The sequence below is a fragment of the Papilio polytes genome, unplaced genomic scaffold, assembly GCF_000836215.1.
Source record: "Papilio polytes unplaced genomic scaffold, Ppol_1.0 DF824058.1, whole genome shotgun sequence".
Classification (NCBI taxonomy): Eukaryota; Metazoa; Arthropoda; class Insecta; order Lepidoptera; family Papilionidae; genus Papilio; species Papilio polytes.
Genome location: NW_013525146.1, coordinates 255917 through 279272, shown reverse-complemented (window position 1 = coordinate 279272; position 23356 = coordinate 255917). Strand labels below are relative to the sequence as shown.

The 23356-nt window shown below is 33.8% G+C and overlaps 1 protein-coding gene across 1 annotated transcript in view; it reads left to right on the top strand.

Moving 5' to 3' along the window:
- The first annotated feature begins 474 nt into the window (after positions 1-474).
- LOC106100296 (tRNA dimethylallyltransferase, mitochondrial) overlaps positions 475-23356 on the top strand; it is a 139898-nt gene continuing 117016 nt past the window's right edge. The window contains exon 1 of the mRNA XM_013279120.1: positions 475-647. Coding sequence (XP_013134574.1) covers positions 507-647 — 141 coding nt within the window. The 5' untranslated portion in view covers positions 475-506. The remainder of the gene's footprint in view (positions 648-23356) is intronic.

The window sequence follows — 23356 nt, the reverse complement described above, 5'->3', positions numbered from 1 at the left end:
AACAGATCTGATACAGGAACATACTAAGTTAAAGTAGAGAGAGATAATTACAGGCCAAAAAAGTGATGTTATGGCACTTGAAGGCATTAAAACCTTTCGCTAGGCTATTAAGAAAAAAAAGGATAATTAATAATTATGAATAAACTAACACTTCTTTTCTGTACTTGACATAGATAAATATTCAAATCATAGAATTACTTAGCAACGTTTAAAATATCAAGATATCTAAACAGCGTTATTTCTATACGACAAAGTTAATATCTAAGTAGATATATGATCTGTATAGTATTACAATAATAATTTATAATGCACAATAGTCTCGAATAATGTAAGTCATTGTGTTTGTTTATAAATAAACAATGCGATACACGCGTGCATAAAAACAAGGAAAACAATATTAGCACTGCGGTGACTTTGCCAAGAACGGAACGTAATAAATGGCTTGAGTTCTGTCAAAACAATCGTGAAGTTAGTTTTGGTGATGTGAAGTTTGTGCGAGTGTTGTTATGATGGCTCTGAGATCTGTGATATCCTCTAAAATACCAATGGTGATAATTCTAGGTGCAACCGGAACTGGGAAAACCAAACTAAGCTTGGAATTAGCGCAAAAGTTTGAAACCGAGATCATTAGTGCCGATTCGATGCAGGTTTGTAACCTAACCTAAAAAGATGTTATTCACGTGAAGTTTTCTATTAAGTTATATTCGAAAGTACAATTTTTAGCGGTCTTGGGTAGGAAAAAAATCGTGTTTTTTGTGATTAAATGTTATTTATTAATTTTTAGGACAAATCGTCTTGCAAATAAAGAATTTATAACCTCAAAGATTCCCAAGTTTTAGGTGCATATGACATGTTGGAACATTTTTATTTAACATGACTGATAAATATTAAAAATCTATCTTTAAAGCTTAAATACAACTTATAATAAAGTTATTGGTTGTGCAATATTAATTTAACCAATAAACCAATTTAAAAAGTTAAAATGAATCACTAAAAATCTATATAACATTGAAGACATAGATCAATATTTCCTAGTTATTTGCAGTGTTAACATTATACATTGAAAATAGAAGATTAGGAACTGGTCGCAAATCTCAATATTAGGGTCATATTACAATAAAAAAAAATATTAAGTTGTGTTCACATAGTTATATCCAACTGCATCTTGTTGAAATAAATAAATAAATCTAGGATGATACAAGGTAAAGTAAACACTATCTTAATTAAGTATAAAATTAATCTTAAGCTCTTGTAGCAAGTATATAAAATAGTGTAGAAAATTATTTTAAAGTATTTGAGACTTATAAGAGAACCTGACAATTATTTAAAAATTATTATCTAATAAGAGAGAATTTCTTATCAGCGAGTACTGTAAATGTTTTAAATGCATCTATTTCTCAATATTTTTTTAAACACTAAGTATTAGGCAGGAGGAGTGCTTAATTTAAGTAATCTTGCTCTCTTCATGAGTAAAGGATGAGAAGAAGTGGATTTGCAATGGGACGGGATGCATAAATAGCGGAAAGGTCCTCTTTTTAAATGTCCCCTTCTCCATTGATTAAAGATGCAATCCATCTGCATATGTAGATGTCTATGGGCAGCTGACACTTCACTGTGTTAGTAAATGTTGGCCACTTACATGTTTGTCACCTTATAATATAGAAAAGTATTAAATCAATATGTTCATTTTTATAGGCGAAGAAGTTAGATTTAACTCGAGTACTGAAGAAAGGATGTTTTATTGTTTCTTGTATCATACGAGTACAGTAAAGTTAATGCCTATTGTACAAGATGGCTTTATTACAATAATATTTTAAAATAAAAAAAAATAATAGTTTATTCCGGAAAACTGAAGTATATGAAAAAAATGTCTCTTAACTTAGAAGACGGTGAAGGTACACTTATTTTAAATTTATTTGGATATTTTGAATTTAGCTTAGATTACAAAATTTTGTTTAATACAGAAAAATACGAACATTATACATGTAAAATAATATCTGTTCTGAATTAAATTTAAATGATTATTTTTTTTTATTTTGACACATAAATCTTATAAGAAAATTTAACTTGATACACAAACAAATAAGAAAATACTCCCGGACACAAGGATTTCGTTACAATACAGCAGAAAAACCTGAACACAGATAAATCTTTTACGAAATAATTTCACTTACACTCCGGCCGAGTTTGTCTACGTTTTATGTAACCGCATCGTGGGATTGCTAGCAGCCTTCAGTTGGGTCGCTGATACTGTAGTATATTTCAAATGTGCAGATAAAACACTCCAGACATCGGAAACAATAAACTATAATAATAGATGGTGTGAATAAACACAGGTGCATTTTTAGGCCAAACGGCGTCTTAAATGACCTTGGTAACTGTTAAGAGATGTTTCAGAACATAAAATCGAATTCGAACCTGTTTGATATTGCTTATGCTTTTTCGGGCAATTTTTAGTACAAAAAATTGTTTGATTGTTTGATTTTTGTTTCTTATAAGAGTTACTTATTAATTGTTTATTAAAATAAACGGATTCAAATAAAAAAAAAAGTGTACGATTTAGAGAAGAGTTAAATATTCGCTAAAACGAGATGACTCAATAATATCCATTAACTAATGTTTGTAACTCAAACAAATTTTCACCTCGTCACTGTGAATATTCTAATTTTAATAATTAAGGTACAACCTTTATGTAAAACTCACGTAATTATATTAAAATTTGTTTTGGGTTGGGTTTTCATAATAAAGATGAATAGGAAATTCTAGTCACTACTATAAATAAATGTCATTAAGCAAATTGAGTTAACTGGAGTAGCAATTAGTGTTTATTGGAGACGCGTGTCCGGAGAAGTATTGGAGCGATTCCAGACCCTGGATTTCGTTTCCCATACTTTCCAGTAACATTGTGGAATAAACTATCGCTTTTCTTTTACTTATGACTAGCTTTCGCCCGCGACTTCGTCCGCGTGCAATTATGAAAATTTTATTTTATTACTGACTTGTCAAAATGACATGACATGATGACACACCATGGCTTCTTTAATGTTGGCAGCAACTTATGGTCTCTTTCTCACATTAAGGTTTTTATCCAATTTATTTACCCCCTAAGTTTAATAGCGTGAAAATATATAGCTTAAAGCGTGACGTAAGTGTAGGGCTTTTTATTAAAGAAAGAATTCTTCAAAAATATGCTGTAATTGCTGACATCTTAGGCAACAAAGAAGTGTATGTTTACGCTTTATTATAATAGTATAGATTGCTATAACAGTGGAAAATACGATGATTATTAGCTTTTTTAAAAGATAAAGCTGCGCTTCCATGCCTTATTATCATAGATTTTAACTCGAACAGAATTTCCAGATTTAGATGTTAGGAGATATGCATTAAAGGTCCCATGAAATTTTATTTGTCGAGATACATTTCATTCTCTTGTATGTAAAAAAGTGACTATGTCCATAGTTTATGATTCTTGCTTACAATTCTTATTGGAATCTAGTTAACAAGTTAGTAAGACACGTTCGCCTTGCACATCGTAACAGACCATGGTATACTCGGAGGACGATCCGATTAGAGCGACTGTGTAAATGCGGCGAGACGCTTTTCCAAATTCACATCACTTAAAATTGTCGCATTAACATTGATGCGTTACTTTTGTATCGTGTGTAGATTGTTTTTGTTAGTGTTTAGTGTTTTGGACATATTGTGTTTATTGGATTCAATATTCATAGAACAAACACAAATTATTAGTAAGTATGCAATAAACAATTGTTCTTTAGCACGTCAGTAAACGATTACATTTGTATGAAATTAAAATAACAATCAGTTTTACGCATGAAACATAATTTCTTTTACCAATATTTGGTATATACTACATACTAAATATTATATCTATTTAGATATAGTTTAATCTGCATATTGCGGGTGTACTTGACGAATTGGGCAGGCGGCGTCGTTCGTGTTTGCATTCCGTCGAGTTCGTCGTCTCGTTCAAGGCCGGGTGCTTCGCCACCCCGCGGCGCCTCCGCTGCCAAACTTGGTGTGCGCTTGCCGACCGGACCGTACCTCCGACACATACCTTCGGACAATACCTTCGTTATACCTTTGGACCATATCACCATCTGATACCGAGGTTTTCCCAGCTCTATATTCTTGCACATCGAAAGAATAAAGCCATTAGTATTTGCAATAACTTATATTAAGAACTTATACTTGCAATAACTTTTTATCAACGCCCGTCGCCACGTTTCTTTCCGAAGTGAAATGTATTATTACGAATTATATTAGCAAAGGAGCAATCTTATTAATATTATAAATGTGAAAGTTTAGACGGATGGATGGTTAGAGTTTGCCGACTAAACTACTGAACGGATCTTGATATTTTGCATAGATGTAGAGGGTAGTCTGGAAGAACACATAGGATACTTACTTTCGCATTTATAATATTAGTAAGATTATACTTTGCTAATACGATGCTAGTTCTTGTTTTACGCATGTTTATAAACAAATTCTTTAACCAGTTATATTTTGTGTCGCAATAGACTTCCGCAAACATATTCGACCTTTGCGGTGGGCGTGTTTACTAAATACTAAAACTACCATAATGTTTACTATTTGAATAGTATTACCTTATAAGGGAACTTGGTATAAAGAGTGGAAACGTGAAGAAAGGCCGAATGCAGTTCCTCTGGTGGATGTCCATGGGGGTCAATAAACACATCGGTGTTCCCGCCGCTCGTTTACACATTTGTGTAAAAAATATGTCATTCTATGGAGCTTAGAATGTGAGTTTTTCTATAAAGACCCAATGGTATAGTCAAAATTATACTTTTCTGAGAGCTAAAGATGGGTAATGACATTTATAGTAAACTTGTCAGGTCTCTAAGGGTTGGTTTCAGTGATGTTTAATGAAAACAGACATGCCTGTTTTTAAGTCCTTAAATTTTGAATTGATTCAAGGTAACACTAAGAGGCTACAGAATAAAACACTTGTATGGAAGAATTATGAAAGTTTTGTTTCTCTAAATTTATAACTGTAATAATCATAAACATTTAGTAACATATAATTTTGGTACTTATTATTCAAAAATTCATCGATAAAATACATAAATAAGACATGCAAATATCTTCATTTTAGATAATAGACGGTTTAAAATCCGGTTTGTTACCGTTGTAACTAATAGAGTATGGTTATTTGATAGCAATCGACATAGATTACTATGATTGATAAATGTTGATTTGCAATGAAAAAATTTAACATGTAGTTTTCGAACGGGCCTTGTATACCGTATGGAGCGGAGTTTTTATGTGGGATGGTTTTTTAGTATTAAGTAATGTTCCTTACTAGGAGTATAACTCAAAAACTACTAGGCCTATTACAAAAATTCTATCCCTGTTAAAAAGCTACGTTATCGTTGAGTAACATAGGCTATATTTTTTTTTTACATTGTAATTTTACGTGGACGAAGTCAAACCACTAGTGTTTATTAAGTCTTTACAGTCTTTACAGGAAACAGACATGTACGGAAACAGTTTATATGTAGAAATTTTCAAATTTTTTTTAAGCATAATTAATGCTTTCTACATTAGCTTTAGTCAAATTTAAATTTAATTGCGAAAGCCGTTTACTTTTGAAACCAGTATATGACTAACTAGTTTTCGCCCGCGACTCCGTCCGCGTGGGATTAAAAAAAACAAACGTGAGTAGCCTACGTGTTCTTCCAAACTATCCTCTACATCTATACAAAATTTCATTGAAATCCGTTCAGCCGTTTAGGCTACAAACTCGTAACAAACATCCATTTAAACTTTCGCATTTATAATATTAGTATGATTGAATTTCAAATCACATATACAATATATCTAAAAGGCGTTTTACGAGTTGCTCGTGTTCTGGGAATTGACAACAGGTTATCTACACAAAATTTTCCTCGAACGAAAAATGCAATAGCGTCATGTGGCTCATATAGAAACCGATTTATATCTATAAAAGAGAATGGATTTCGAATATATTTGGTTATTGTAAAGCCTGTGTTATTCGTCAACGAATAGACTACAGTAATACAAAATATTTTTTTTAACTATGGAAGAAGAAACATTTTACCAAAAAGAAACAGTTTTATGTTTGTAAGATACGGGTTTCTTACCACGATTGCGGTGTTTTAGTTCCCGATATTTCGACACAGTTGCATGCGCCATAAATTATTCTTGAATGTCAAACTACATCAATTAACAATTTTTTGAATCAATAACGCCATCTATACTAATATTATAAAGAGGAAAGATTTGTATTTTTGTTTGTTGATATAACTCAAAAACTATTTGGCTGATTTGAAAAATTCTGTCACCGATAGAAATGTAATTTATCTGTGAGTAACATGGGCTATATTTTTTGTATTCACGCGGTCGAAGTTGCGAGCAAAGCTAGTAGCAAATAATGTGATATAACTAGAGAGTTATCGTCAATTATTTGATTGATTATTTTTTCGGAAACTGATTGGTAATTTTTAATGAAGTCAAATTAAATCTCGATATAATCTCTCTGAAGTTCTGTGTACTGCATACAGGACTTATCTACAGCGTTAGTAATATAGTTAGTATAGTATAATAGGAGTAACAGTGTTGTGCCCCAGGTGTGCTAAGATCACGCCTATGATAGCTTATATAAAAACTTGCGTTCTGTATTTAATAGTCGAGTGCAACGACCTCGCACCCACTTGCTCATATTAAAACACACTAAAACGTTTATTAGACTATAAAACTCTTTTACTTCGCAAAACTATGAATAGATTAATATGAACCTGCCCGTTTATCTGTAATATTTAGATGAAACGAATACCTAATAGCTACAGAATCGGCATTTTCCATTATTTTAATCACTGACCTGAATGTTTGTTTATTTTATGCAGTTTCGTCGCCAGAAATCGTTGGTATAATGGTGCAAAAACATCAATAATGGATTGAACCGCAATTTTAACAAGCACACATCGAACTCGCATAATACCACACTTACAGTTAAGTGAACACTAATGGTGTCAATTTAATACCAGAAATCTACATTAAGGTAATGCCAAAACTACTTAAGAGCGCGCATACCTTTGACTAAGCTATCGCACAACTGTTTAATCGCACGTTGATCCCTTAGCTTATAAGGAGTTGCGGACACTACTCGATTTTTAGTTGTGCAAACATTGGCTGCGAAAAGTCGACAATCGCACAACAATTGTGCTATATTGAAGGTGTGCGCCCGCTCTAAGCACTTCTATATTATAAAACTAGGCTAGATACCAAAATATTATGCATCATCATCATCACCAGCTCACTATACGTCCCCACCGAGGGGTTCGGAGCCTACCCTAATAGGGGTGACTAGGCCACAGTCAACCACGCTGGCCAAGTGCGGGTTGGTTGACTTCACACATACCTTTGAATTTCTTCGCCGATATGTGCAGGTTGCATCACGATGTTTTCCTTCACCGTAAGAGCGTCGGGTAAATTATTTACATATGAAAATTCGAAAAATCGAAAATCACATTGGCACATAGCGGAAATAAACCCGAGACTTGTAGATTACAAGTCAAGTGTTCAAACCACTGAGCCACCGACGCTCAAATATTGTGCAATAAGATATAAATTATTGATGTCATTTAATTTCTTGTTTCAATTAACACCTACAATCTAATAAGAATTGTCATCCGATTATTGACAGAGAGAAAGCGGAGCAATGTGGGAGATACATTTATCATACTGCATACAGCGAGTAGCTCATGTTATGCGAATGATCTCATACAACTACGCCCATTCTTAACTGATCCTGCGTTCGTATGATTCATTGCCTTCGCGCCGGTTACGCCGGTCATCGTTAAAAACCAGCTGTACTGTCATTTCTGATTAGCTGGGTAGGCGTAAATCTATTTAATATAGATTAAAAATGTATTTTTAAAGACAGATGTGTTCTGTGACGTCAAATATCATGTTTCAAACGAACAGGAAATTGTATAATTTCGCATGTTAACTTTTCGCTTGATAACTCCATACCAACAATATTTACAAGTAACGCCTTTTCGAGATGTCTCGATGTTTCGTGCTTTAATTTCTTTTTCTTAAAGTAACAGCAATATAAATTACTTGTTTCCCAGGTTTGTTTACATATGGAGAGTTAATTAAAACGAAAATAGACGAAGGATTCTACGACCTAAATTAAAATGAGGTCACCCACCTCAGACTGCGAAAGAGATGTACTTGCCAAGACATAGACGCTCAGTACTAATTATGTAGACACGCTTTGGTCTAAAGGTTGCTGACATCAGTCTTTTGCCAGAATGTTCCGATACGGTAGCAGATTTTAACAGACATTGTGGGTGGGAATCGGGGGCAATAGTTTTTGGAATAGTGTGATGAATGATTTGGTCAATAACTGGTCTAGCTGACAAGCGCTTTCTTTTTAATGATCTTTGACTGTATAAGCGTCTTTGTTCAACTTTTTAGATTAACTGTAAAATTGCATATTTGTAGACTGTATTGATTAGTTCTAGACTCATGGTTCTGATAGATCGTAATGAACGTTTTGGATAATCTATATAATTTACCTGAAATCTTCACGTTTCTTAGTGCTTAGAACTATAGTTTTTATATTTTTGTTTTAGGATCCCAAACACGTCATTCGATGTTATTTTTTCATCGTTTGCTAAAAATCAACGATAGGTGTCTTTTCAATCAAAGGAATTGAATCTTAGAATCCAAAGATCACAAAAAACAAAAGACAACACTGATCGTCGTTTGTTTTTTATTGTGTTCTGGTTTATTAAAAGTTGCCAGCCATAGTTGCATCTGATCTAGTTGATTATTTAGGCCAGGAAGTGGTAGGAGCGTATTGCTTTACGATATCTACCCACATTTACCGTGACTCAGCCGTTGCATAGAAAGTTACTATTATTGTTTCTTTGTTCTCCTTGGTTGTGGGTAATTTTGTTTTTTTTTTTTTATTTAATTTTACTCGAAAATGTTTGCCCTTGGCTTTCCCCTCCGTTTCATATTTCCCCTGCTATTTATTCATCTGGATTCCGGACGTATTAAGAATTACAGATCATGTTGGTTTTTATCAGCGCCTCTAATTATTTCCAATTAGATTTGTCATTTCATTACAAGACGAATTTTAGCATTGAAGGCGTATATTTCGACAAAGCTTCAGTCATAAGTACTGAGAGAAATGTGTGAACTAGCTGATACTTCTACGTAATTAAGTATTACACGCCAATACCCTAATGGTTTGGGATACAGAGTACCGATCTTGCGGTCGAGGGTTCGAATCCCAGCATTCGAATATTGTCGTGAACCATACCCAAGCACAAGCCTAGAGCTTAGTTGGATTGGTTAAAGGAAATATTAGTAAATTAACAATAATCTACTAATATTTTTAATAAAAAAATCTGTCAATACCTTTTTATAAGAATCGTTCGGTAATCGAAGTACATTTCTTAATCAAATCACTGATATACGTCTTTGTACAGTTGACCCCTGCGGTAACTACCTCTATTGTGTTTACAAATCAAGTGACGCACTTTTTAAATATTATTACATGATTGAAACTGACGATTCAATACGTATATTGACGTTGATAATCTCTTTAATTCTACCCGTATTTTAATAATGATAAATGCCACATTTAAAAGTAACTTATCTTTAACACTTACCTAAAAATTGGGGTAACATTCAGAGTGTTAGAGCGGGCGCACACCGTTAACTAAATTGTCGAACTGGTGTACGATTGTCGATTATTTCGTAGCCAATTCAACTGTTCAATTGCACAACTAAAAATCGAGTAGTTTTCCCACCATGTAAGCTCAGGAATAAAAGCGGACTAAACAGTTGTGCGATAGTTTAATCAAAGTTGTGCGCGCGCTCTGAAGAAAAATGATAGAATGATAGAATTTCGAGTAGTTCAAGTTCGAAGTGCAAGGGGGCAATCGAGCGGCGGGAACATCTTGCTTGCTTTAACATCTTTGCACCAATAGGTCGACTAGACTGGTGAAATACCACAACCACACAGAAGATAGGCGTAAAGTAGGAACAATTCCGTGTCTCGTCTAATGAGTGTGGTGCCGGAGGCCCAGCTTTAATCCCTTTCCTTGGAAGGAGAAGCAGGGAACGTGGATTATGTGCGTCTCCTTCTCCATAGATTAAGGTTAGGCAACGCATCCGCTATTGCGAATGTGTATAGGCAGAGGTCGCTTCGCCATGTTGGGGGTTTCAAGTGGCCTTTGCTCGTTTGTCACATTATGATATAAAAAAATGTACAAATAAGGAAACAATGGTTTACTTTTTGTCGTTAAATACAAGAATAATTAATATTTTACACAAATCGTTTTGCAATCGCGCAATGAACTTTTTTGTACGTTTATGGGAACTATTGTAGTTATTAATATATTCAGTTCCCACGTGTTAACTGTCTTGTGATATTCCTTATTCGATTCGATTAACATAATCGATCACCAAAGTCGATACATCGATACGTGAGTTGACAGACAAATCGAGATCCAATTTTGATTGTTGCTAATTTATTCATGGTCGACACTTAATTATGTACACGTAACGAGTTCAATGTTTTGAATAATGTAATTAATTTAAAGGAATTCACATGGAATTTTTTATCGATTACAAGGACTGTGTGTAGTCGAGGGTTTTAACTAAGAAGTACGTGAATCGCACGAAACAAAGCGAGAGAATTGTTAAATACGGAGAGGACTTTGGACTTAAATTTTTTGCGAATATATTCAGCGTTAACACTACTTTTCTTACTAATATTATAAATGCGAAAGTTTAGATGGATGGATGGATGTTTGTTAGAGTTTGTAGCCTAAACGGCTGAAGGGATCTCGATGAAATTTGGCATAGACGTACATTAGAGTCTGGAAGAACACATAGGCTACTACTCACTTGTGTTTTTTTTAATACCACCCGGACGGAGTTGCGGGGGAAAGCTAGTATTAATATATTTTAAAGATAATAGCTAAAGATATTTCCAGTTATATTCGACTTTCGATATTTCAAAAATTATCTTAACTATAACAATATACCGAAGATGGTAGTTGATAAATACTTTCATATGTCAAATGGTTCATTGCGAAATATTTTAATTTTAGTTAACAATACAATGTAACCTCTATTTTAGTAACAATGGCGGTAACTGAAAACTAACCTTCAAAGCAATAAGGACGGGGCGCAGTTCAATGAATTTCGTTTACATAATATTTGTTACGATTATATTACGCAATACAATTATCATCTATTCCTTTCACAATTTCCATTGAGTATTTAAATATGTTAAAAAATGATAACTTCATCATCATCATCATCTCCCCTGCCTTATCCTACTCCCGTAGAGTCGGCGCACCGGGTTTTCCTCCTCCAAAGCATTCTATCATCCGTCATCTCAGTCATCACTCCCTTCTTGATCATGCCACCTTTCACGCAATCCATCCATCTCTTTCTAGGTCTACCTCTACCGATGTACCCCTCCACATTCATAACTAACATCCTTCTTGTTACATGTGATTCATCCCTTCTCATAACATAAAAAATTATAACTTATATATTATAATTACGCTCATAAACTATTGAACTTTGAAATGTTAGAACTTAGAATAATAGACCAGTTTGCCAAAGTAGGCGGTTATACCCAATAGACTGGAGGCCTAGAGGCGGTTAAGAGGCACAGAAAAATTGGGGAGTGGTGTAGATTATTGCTATTTACAAATATAGTATATCTTTAGTATTGTAAAGTTGCATTATTATTGCTTTCTTTAGTAGGAAAAGTCTCGTTTAGAGGTAATTAAGTAGCGAGACTGATATTAAGATAAAAAAATAGGGGCGCTACAAAATAACTGATTTTTTAATGTTTTTTTTTTGGACATCTGTTATAAATTAAAATGGATCGAGTATGTAAAATGTACATCAAGGACTCTTAGTTTCAACTTAATAAACTGCGTAAATTAGAGTATATTATGTCACTTAGCGACGGTCAGCGTAGTTCACTTGGAATATTTCGCGCGCTGTGACGTCACACGCCACTGACCTACCGAGGCCGTCTAAACTCGAGTGTTAATATTGCGTCTCATTTTGCCCAGCCGTTGATCTTTGTATGGAATAGTATTGGTCGCTTGTCTGTCTGGCAATCGTCGAAAATAGTTTCGCTAGACGCGGATATTTGATGAATGGTTTACTTGAAAATAATGTCTTTTCCAAATATTTGCAAAATTGTTATTTTAACTGATAGCTATTGCCGGCGATTTCGTCCGAACGTAATATAAAAATAATCTAGTAATAAATGTCTTTTTAATTGCAAAAGATTTTTTAATCGTTCCAGTAAGTTTTTAAGTTTGTGTGTTACATACAAAAATTATTTTCTTTATAATTTTAATGGTCTATCCAGGTTAAAAGAATGGAAGAATGAAATATATTGAAAAGCTAATATTATTCCAATTAGGCATGTAATAAAACCTGTTATAAATACTGCTACGTGATACTGTAACAGTTGTCATAAACCATAGTTTTTTGTTGTCCTTAATTTTTGCTTTAATGCGTCGTAGTAACTAATTAGCAGATATTGGATACGTTTTAATCTGTTTTATAAACATGTTTCTGGTTAGTAAATCACTGCTCAGTAACTATGAAGTTTTTTTGCTTTCTAGTCTAAAGGTTTATTTAGTTGGTGGAATTAAATCGCATATCTTTAAAACATCGCTCCGAGGTATATTTTATGTGAATATAAATTTCGATGGCGGTAAAATTGATAATTTTACGGTGATTCTATCCAATGCTTCGGCGAATTAACAATTCCTTTTATAATATAGTGTAAAAACTTGAGAGATTTTTTTGTTATCACTATTAATACTAGAAAAAACCATGTTTGGTATTTACGCAATACGCTATAGTATTTGATTCTGATCATATTTTGTGAAAGATATATTCGTCCAGCTGTCGCCCGAAAACTTCGTTACCGCAAATTTGGACCCGTTTACGCCTTGACAGCTCGGAATTAAAAAAAGTAGCTTATAATATGCCTAGCCAGCCATTTTGGAGATTACCCGGAACAAACGCGGTTTGCACAAAAAAAAAATGCGATTTTCATTATCAACAACGCAAAAATACCATCTTCCCACAATCTGGAATTCTCTTTTGATATTACAAACAGACACTCCGATTCTATTATATGTATAGATTCGTAAAATATTAATTTCTTTTATTTAAGTACAATAACCGGAGTACCAATTACTATTTGATAACATCCTGTAGTTTTTACATTACCTAACCAGAGATCGAAGTTAATTTTTATAATGAAAGAGACAAAGCAAGGTGGTCCTTGTTAATTAAATATAACCTAATTGCTAGATTAAAAGTCGTGTCTACAATTTCCATCGCTCCATTTATTGTATCTTCAAAGAGTTTTAAATCAGTTAAAGCTTAGAGCCGTCTTTTTGATGTTTCGTTAATGTTTTCCGTCGAAATGTGAATAACCGCATCAATGGAATTAGACAAAGTTAACTACATTTATCATTTTCGTCTACATTTATATGATTTTATTGCTTGCGTTTTGTTCTTTTATAACGAAATGTTCAGAATTCTGCAAAGATATTCAAAGAGTATATAGAGGAGACGTATTTGACTTCAGTTGAAAAATTTTTCACATTATCTCACTAACTTTTTTTTTTTAACATAAAGTGACAAACGAGCAAGCGGAAATAGAAAGCGACCACTGCCCATATACATCCGCAAATGCAGCTGCGTTGCCTACCCTTAATTGACGGAGGAGGAGACGCATATAAAGACGACATTTCCCCTTCCTATGCGTTTCCTCCACCGTCAAATCCACTTTTTCTTCCCATCCTTTCCTCTTAACAAAAGGGTGGAAAGGGACCAAAATTAGGCCTCCGGCACCACACTCATCAGACAAAACTCGGAATTGCTTCCACTTCACGCCTGTCTTTTGTGTGGTGGCATAGCACCGGGCGAGCCGACCCATTCGTGCGAAGATGTTAAAGCGGGCTTTACTACTGTCAAATTATCTATTGAACCTGAAAACTACATGTTAATATAATTAATTGTATTTGAATTTATTGCAAATATTCTTGGTTTATAATTCATTTTTAACACTGTTCAGTTTTTATAGCAGAAAGTTTTATTACATGTCAATACAATGACACGAGGTGGTGTACTAAACTTGACAACTGATAGTACTTTAAAGAGAAAGTACCGGTGAAAAAAATTTGTTCATTATGCCGCGTCTATATATTATTTAAATATCTTTGGAATTCACATTGAAAGTTCAAGTAAGAGTCAAGGTTGATTTTTAAATGAATATTTTGCATTAGAATATTTTGTATTGTGCAATATTGCTTTTTTTACTCAAATACCTTATTCAGAATAGTAAGATAAGCTAAGATATTTTCTTCTTTTTTTTGGAAATCGGAATTGTATTTTAGCGCATTTTATTACTTTAATTCTATTAATATTCTTAAGTCCAGTTTAAAGATATTTAGGTGTCTAATAAATTCTGTAATTAATTAATTATGCAAATAATTCATACGTTTCAAAGTTAAATGTTCTAAATAACTTACATATTAGAATATAAAACCTAAAAAACTTTACAGATTATCTATACTATTATAATAAAACGTAAACACACACTTCTTTGTTGCCTAAGATGTCAGCAATTACAGCATATTTTTGAATAATTCTTTCTTTAATAAAAACACTACACTTACGTCACGCTTTAGGCTATATATTTTCACGCCATTAAACTTAGGGGGTAAATATTTTGGATGAAAACCCTAATATAGGAAAGAGACCATAAGTCACTTCCAACATCAAGAATGAAAGTTTGCTAAGGTTTGTCATGTCATGTCATTTTGTCATTTTCTATTGATAATTTGACACATGTAAACAGTAAAATAAATTTTTCATAATTTCATGCGGATGAAGCCGCACGGGAACAGCTAGTTTTTTAATAGATTTAAATGGTCATTTTTTGACATTAAAAATGTTTTAATCAATATTTTTAGTATTTTCCTGTCTAAAAACATCTAGCGTAATTGTAGATATTACTTTTTGTACTGATGAAATAAGCTACGCGTTTGTGAACGTATAAATTTGTTTTTTATGTATTGCACCAAGGTGTTAAATGCGTATATCAAAGCAAGTTAAAATAAACCAATCAGTTCAAACAGCGTGTAACACGAAACCTTTTAAATGAATGCGCTCTGAAAATATCAGATTGTATAACTTTTGCCAGTTGTAGCTCGCGACTTCGCCTGCGTGAAATTAAAAATTAATAAAATGATATATATTTTGAAATTATTAGTTTGAATGAAAGTTTGCTAAGGTTTGTCATGTCATGTCATTTTGACATTTGCTATTGATAATTAGACAAATGTAAACTACGTAATACAATTTTCATAATTTCATGCGGATGAAGCCGCACGGGAACAGCTAGTATTAGTATAGATTGTTTTAGTATGAAGCATGGTTGTTTACACAAATTTTCAGAATATCCTTGTATGCATCGTGTGTAAACCGCAAACCGCATTTATTAACAGCTCGTAATTGCTTTTCCTGTTTCAATTCATATACGTAAGTAAACAAAAAATAATGTTCGTATTATTGTCGCCTATGCCATAAACATTAGTCAACTTTTTTTTTTTGAATCTTTAGTAGAAATCTGAGACCGCCGGAGATGGTATGTGCTCTCTGTTTGATGTAACTTTTAGCTTGCATTATATTGTTTTTATTAATCATGAGCTGTTGCCCGCGACTTCGTCCGCGTGGTATTAGAAAACATAAAAACTATATAAATTACAAAAAGCTACGTATCCCTCGGGAACCGGACATTTCTCGGGGTTGAAGCTTATCCATGGGTACTCCAGACTTTGTTTTATATCTGTGCAGAATGATAGAGTAAACATTAAAAAACTAAATTAATGAATCCCACGGGAACCGTAACTATTCCAGGGATAAAAAGTAGCCTATGTGTTTTTCCAGATTATGCTCTAAACCTGTGCCAAATTTCATGGAGATTCGTTCAGCCGTTTAGGCTACAAACGCTAACAAACATCCATCCATCCATCCATCCATCTATCCATCTAAACTTTCGCATTTATAATATTAGTAAGATTTATTATTTATTTATAAATTATACACTAGCTTTCAACCGCTATTCTGTCCGTGTGGAATTAAAAAAAAAAACTAAGTAGCCTATGTGCTCTTCCAGATTATCCTCTATATCTATGCCAAATTTCAAGATCTGTTCAGCAGTTTAGACTACAAAATCTAAACATCCATTCGTCTAAACTTTCGCATTTATAATATTGAAAATATTATACTCATTTATTCTCCAGTAGCAGTGACAAAAAAATACTAAATAAGTTAAATTTTGTTTTAAAGTTTGATAACAAAGCTCGGGTTTACGGTGTTTGTGTGGGCCGTGTTGGTCGTTCGCTTGGTCGCGTGGTCGAAAGTGAAATTGCTTTGCTGACCCGGCATTGTGGCTGCGATGGGGTCGACCTTGGTGGGTCGTCGTAACGTTCATGGGGATTGTAAACAAATTATGGTGTTATACCGTTGTTTAAACTGTACCATAGTGGTCTATAAAAAGTGTATGCTAGGTTGAGTTTTCGGTTATTTCGTTTTACTTTCGATTATAGTTGCGTATGTAGTGGGATAAGTTGACATTTTGCAACATCTAACTTCTAACTATAATTTTATAAATGCGAAAGTTTAGATGGATGGATGGATGGGTGGATATTTGTTAGAGTTTGTAGCCTAAACGGCTGAACGGATCTCAATGAAATTTGGCATAGTCTGGAAGAACACATAGGCTACTCACTTTTGTTTTTTTTAATTCCACGCGGACGGAGTCGCGGGCGAAAGCTAGTTGTATTATAATTGTTGATAATTTAGATTTAGAGTTTTCTTTGAATACATAATTTTACTAGTAAAAACTCGTTTACAATGCTGAATACTACGAGTATATTGCAAAATATTCTACGTAATTTGAGGCGGGGATTAGAGGTAGTGTAAATATTTTGATATACACCAGTACTGTGAAACTTATATATTACCATAATTATTATATTGCTGACTAGTTTTTGTCTCTTTCATTCAAATCTAGTAATAGGTTAGGTGTTAAGAAATAATTACTACTGCACACATGTTTTATACAATAAAAGTTACATAATTACCACTTGCAATGAATGAAACACATTTTAAAATATGCAATTCATTGTAAACATAAACAGTACATTGTTTACATTGAAGTGAAGGCGGAATGGATCTGCAGTTGTGACGTCACAGACATGGTGTTAACATTTTGGCTGCTCGTTGCCGTGCGAATTATCGGCCTCACGTCACGGTCTAGGCTAAGGCAACGACCCGACAAGGTCAAAATGGCCGTTTACGACGCTGTTACATGTTTTATTAAGTCGGTGTGACGATAGGGTTTTTTTTAATTCGAAGGCTAACTTCCAGGTTCCAGTTTGGTTGAGTAAATAAAAATAGATTGAATTCGATTGTTAATGTTTTGTTTATTAACTTCCTTAATATAAAGCAAGCTACAGATGTATTTTAGTTAAAATTGAGCGCATATACCGGGCTCAATAGTGTCCTAAAACATCGTCCCAGAACATAGAGTTTGCACAAATGCTGTTAACCCTTAATTCGATATTGTCCAGTGTGACAGGCAACTATTTTTAACAGTGGTAGTGCCCGCTTTAACATCTTAGCACGAAAGATGTAATACCACCCGGTGTAATACCACGACCATACAGAGGACAGGCGTGGAATGGAAGCAATTCCGTGTTTCGTCTGATGAGTGTGGTGCCGGAGGCCTAATTTAAGTCCGGTCCTAATTTAAGGAAAGGATTGAAAGGGGAAGTGGATTTGACAGTGGGGGAGATGCATAGGAAGGGGAAATATCCTCTTTATGTGCGTCTCCTCCTCTGTCGGATAAGGGTAGGCAACGCATCTGCAGTTGCGGGTGTCTATGGGCAGCGGTCGCTTTGCCATTTTGGCGGATTCGGGTGGTCGCTTGCTCGTTTGCTACCTTAAGTTATAAAAAAAAGGAATTTCAAAATTGGTCCACTAGTGCCGGAGATATCGCGAAACACATAAAAAATATACATACCTATTGAGTACCTCCTTTTGGGAAGGCGGTCAAAAAATCTATTTCAATATTATCGCATTCATATTTCATATCCAAATTGTACTAAAAAAACATTTTTGCTACAAAAAATTCCTACGAATTAAGGGTTCAATTTAATTTCATGATTATCAAAGTAGAAAGCATTTTAAATTATTTAAACATACGTGATACATTATTATAAATTAGTTACTGTGAATATTGCTGGGTAGTCTGTGCCTCTCGAGTAATAGATGTTAGTGTTAGCCGTAATTACTTCAGAAACCAGTTTAAAGAATTTTGTTTCTGTTTTATAATCTTTATTCTATTTACTCTACCTTAATAGAAACACTGATTCAAGTAATCTCTTTGTATTGGGAACATCTGTCGAACAAAAATGGAACTTTTAAAAGTGTGTTAAAGTATAAAATTCTTTAACACGATCTAGGTTAAGGTGCCACGTACCAGGGATGAGATTAAAGATAAAAAAAGATGTTGCGGGACTTTATTAGGCGTGTAATTTGAAAACTTTCTCGTGAATTCCGTCAATTTGTATGAGTTTCTTTGTGAATCAGAGGGGAGAATGCACGCATTATAATAGGGAAAATTATTATTTGGCAGATCTTATTAATATGATTAATATTTTTTTTTAACATGCAGTTCGAAATTAAGGCAAATCGCCTTAATAAACTCAGATTTTTTTCTTAACTTATCTTTAAAGTATAAATTACCATAAAGTTAAGGTTACTTAACGGTTTTGGTTAATATAAAAACTCCCTTGCCTTATCCTACTCCCGTAAGGTCGGCGCACCGGGTTCACCGGCTTCAAATAACTATCATCCGTCATCTTAGTCTTCACTCCCTTCTTGATCATGTCACCTTTAAATAAACTTAAAACTGATACTAAAAATTCGCGCCTACATTCGGCGTTTACTAGCAAAGATTCTGTTCTTTCAAACAAGTATTGAATACTTAAAACGGCATATCCGTTGCAAATTGCACTGTGACGCTTTAGTACAAACGCCACGCTTTCATCGGAATGTGACGCGCAAAATTGATTCTTATCACGTACAATTTAAGTGCGCACTTATGTAAACGCGCAGTTTACTCACGTGTATATCCACGTAGTGCGTGTGGAGTAATTGATTTTATTTCTTTCGATTTCGATAAAATTCGAAGCGAGATTGTCGTCACATTCTTTCTTTGTACGCGGAACTATGCAAGTGATGCGGTGAAGGACATAACATATTTCACCGTTATCTACTAGAATGTTACGATTGCCGTTTTAACGCACTCGAATGAATAGACGTATTTTCTCAATCAGAAAAACACATGCACCTCAAAGAGGTAGGCAGATATAACAAACTTTAACTAAACATATTCTATTTCCCAAATATTTTAACCGTTCGTTAGTATTTTTGTTTCGTTAACTTTATGAAATGCGTTTAGGTAATACGTAACTTGAGTTTAACAAAGCAAGCAACATATATGAAAAGGCATATATGTTGCTTGCTTTGTTAACTTTATTTTTGCTACCTTAAGTTATTTGTAAGACTTTTGATGGCATTAAGTATATTATATCTAAGTTTTTCAATAAAAAAAATCGTTAGTTTTGCAATATCAAACTGATATCTCTGTCGATCAGGTTGCGTCGTGCGGGGTCGTTGATCCGACGGTACTGCATTGCCGTAGCCGGTAGCGTAGCCGTAGCCCGTAGCCCGTAGTGCGTTGGGACGGCTACGTTGCGATTTTTTTATGGCCCTTTTATGTATCTACGTGCTCCAATATTGGATATCTTATTTTGTGATTTTTGGTTTACTTTCTTATTGTCTATTGAAATATTGTTTTAAAAACTGTTGCATTATTAAGATGTTTTTCCAAAAATGAACATAATTTTTGTACACCTGTAGACAAATATTTTGTCCTCCCATATACAAGTATATGCAATAATTTTGTCCTATAAATGTTAAACAATACTGTATGAAATATATTTACAGTTAAAGTCTAGATCTTAGTATAAACTGGATTTACATATAAATGTGAATGTTTGTTTACATATTACCGAAAACAAAACACGGTCGCGGCCGCTCCAGCGACAAATTTTATTCATGGAAGCCCCGAATGGATAGCGTGTTGGCTTTTTTATGCATTATTATTGGAAATGGTACCATTTGGGGCTAAGGGCAGGGCGGTGTCATACTGTATTGCGTTGCTAGGATGGCATTGTTTGGTCGGTCCATACCGGCTAGGAGGGACGGTTATGGTAATTCATACAAATGTTCCTCTATGATTTCTGTGTTGCTGTTATATTTTAACTATATCTCTACTTTAATAGCTAAAATTTGTGAAAAGGAAAACATCATAATAATTTCTTTGGCATTAATCATCCCATGACGGGCGTTGATGAACAACAAGGTGTTCCCGCATATTTGCGACATTTTCTTATATCAAATCCAACCATTATGATGTTTGTAATTTTAATCTTGAGTAAAATATAGTGAGAGAAAGTGATTTCTCTTGTTATGGCTAGCAAAGTTAGTGAAAATAGCTGTTATGATCACGCGCGGCGTATCGTTTAGTGGTATAAGACTTTAAGAGCATATCTAAAAACACGACGGACAAAAACCTTAGCTCAATTCGCATATAGACAGACGTAATCGAGGTGTTGAGGCGAGATAGAGGTATGACTGGATTCATTTGCGATAGCCAGGTGAATGCTCTACTTGAGTTGAAGGCCAAAATTCGACTGTACGCTTGGTCTGTTTTTTGTACTACACGTGAAGCGCATCTGACTTTACTTGCAAGATTAACAAGTACATTTCTGTTACATACTATAAGATGGGAAATAAACAAGCGAACCATAGTTTGTAGATATTTGAAGTCAAAATGCGTTATCAATACTTTATTAAAATTATATCGTCATTAGAGAGAATTTTATCTTAATGAAACTTGATTTTAACATATAAGAATAAATCCGTGTCGACAGTACAATAATTTGTATATAGTTAAAAGTTTACCTTGAAAGGAGTCAATATTTTTATTTCTTGAAATTTAGATTTGATAGAAAAAACTACTTTGGTTATGCATATTGATTGTAGGTGTACATAAGAGGGGGCAATGAACTGCTAGAAGAGACCGCGATAATTTCATAACACTGACTTTAAAAGGGCCTTGTTATTACGCTGTAGATTGCAATCATCTCTTATTGATGATTCATTGTCCACTACGAAGCATGAGTTGAAATGTTTGTAAAAAAAAATATCAGCTCTTTAGTCCTTTAATGTTGGGTTTCTGAAGTGTCCATCTATTTTATAATTATTTAGTTAATCATTAGTGTTAGGTTAAACTAAGTTTCAAAAGAGTAAAACTCTAGTTAGTTCGGAAACGTTTTTAAGAATTTATCGAACCAATTACTAACGAATGGTTAAATTTACCTGAGAAACAGGTCATTAGTTGACTAAATAGATTAACAATGGCCTCAACGATAACGCCAAATAAATTAAATTAGCTAAAACTTATTGGGACCGTATACGTATTTCCAGTGTCATAATTATAATTCATAAGTTATGTAAAAAATCCAAGTTATCGAGTTTAAGGTCAAGCCGGTTACGAAATGGTTACAAAGTTGAATTTACCCATTGACTTAGTTAATTTTAGGTTATCCATTGGCCTTTCATTAGAAATGTTTTTTTCTTTTCCTTTTTCCATTGAAGTTTGAAAGCTGTTCTTTACCCAGAAGGCTATAGAAAGACAATAATCATATTAAGTTGTTAAGGTATATAAGGTACTAGCTGTTCCCATGCGACTTCATCCGCATAAAATTATGAACATTTTATTTTATTGTTTACATTTGTCAAATTATCAATTACAAATGCCAAAATGACATGACATGATGACAACCTTGCTTCCTTGATGTTAGCAGCAACTTATGGTCTCTTTCCCACATTAGGGTTTTTATCCAAAATATTTATCCCTAAGTTTAATGGCGTGAAAATAAACAGCCTAAAGCGTGATGTAAGTGTAGGGCTTTTTATTAAAAAAAGTATTATTCAAAAATATGCTGTAATTGCTGACATCTTAGGCAACAAAAAAGCGTGTGTTTACGCTTTATTATAATAGTATAGACTAGTAATACTTCGATGTTTTTATTACATTATTTCTTACAACTATTATATAGAATTGAATTTACTTCAAATGTGAGTCAAGTGGAATCGAGCGAGGTATAAATTGTGTTAATTACGTTCACCTCGATCGGGGCTCCGTAGGGATCAATCAATGTGAGTTGTCAGTAAATATTTAATAATATACGACCCTGTAATGGACCCAAACTATAGTAGTAAAATTCCCCGACGTCGTACGTCACTGAAAAAAATTAGGTACATCTTTAACAGTTATGTACACACTTCAAATTACAGAACCAAACAGTTTAGAAGGTAGACAGGATGTACATATCTGCAAATAACAACCCTTGTTATTTAGGCAAAAAAGGGTCGATAAACTTAGAAGGCCTGATGGTGGATCATTTCTTATATGGCAACAACTAAATCGTCGTAATTGCGATCACTAGAGGCGATTCGATGCGAATTTGGCGAACTCCATGTACGGCGCGTGTCGTCTCATTAGCGGTATGAATGTGTCATTACGAGCGTATCTATTGATGCTGGATTAACCTCTTTTCCACTAGCGCGATTATCGCATCGGTCAGATTATCTTTCTTTGATAATGTAAAACATTTTTTTATTGGCGCTGGCGATAATGAAATAGTATTCGCGCGTTAATGGAAACATATCTTAAATAGGTAGTCGCTTCTTTTGTAAGTTTTTGTTGGTTTATTGGCGCCTAGTTTTTGTACATGAAAGTATTATTTGTAGATAATGCTCACGTGTGTAATATACATTTTTTTTTGTAAATAATAGCAGGTTTCTTTTACGGTTGGTGATTCCCCTCCAAATGTGAGCAACAAAATAGTGAGGTTATATGAAATTAAAAAAAGAATTGGATTATAATTATGTTTTTGGCAGTAATTTTGTAATATACTTATGTGTAAACAAAACGCAGTTAAATGTTCCTTTCTTCAAATCCTTGAACTTAAACTTGGTGCCAAGTTAATGGAAGTTAAACGTAAATATGATATGCGTTTCTTTATTGTTGAACACATTTAGTTTTCACATTAAATTATTTATAGCGCCA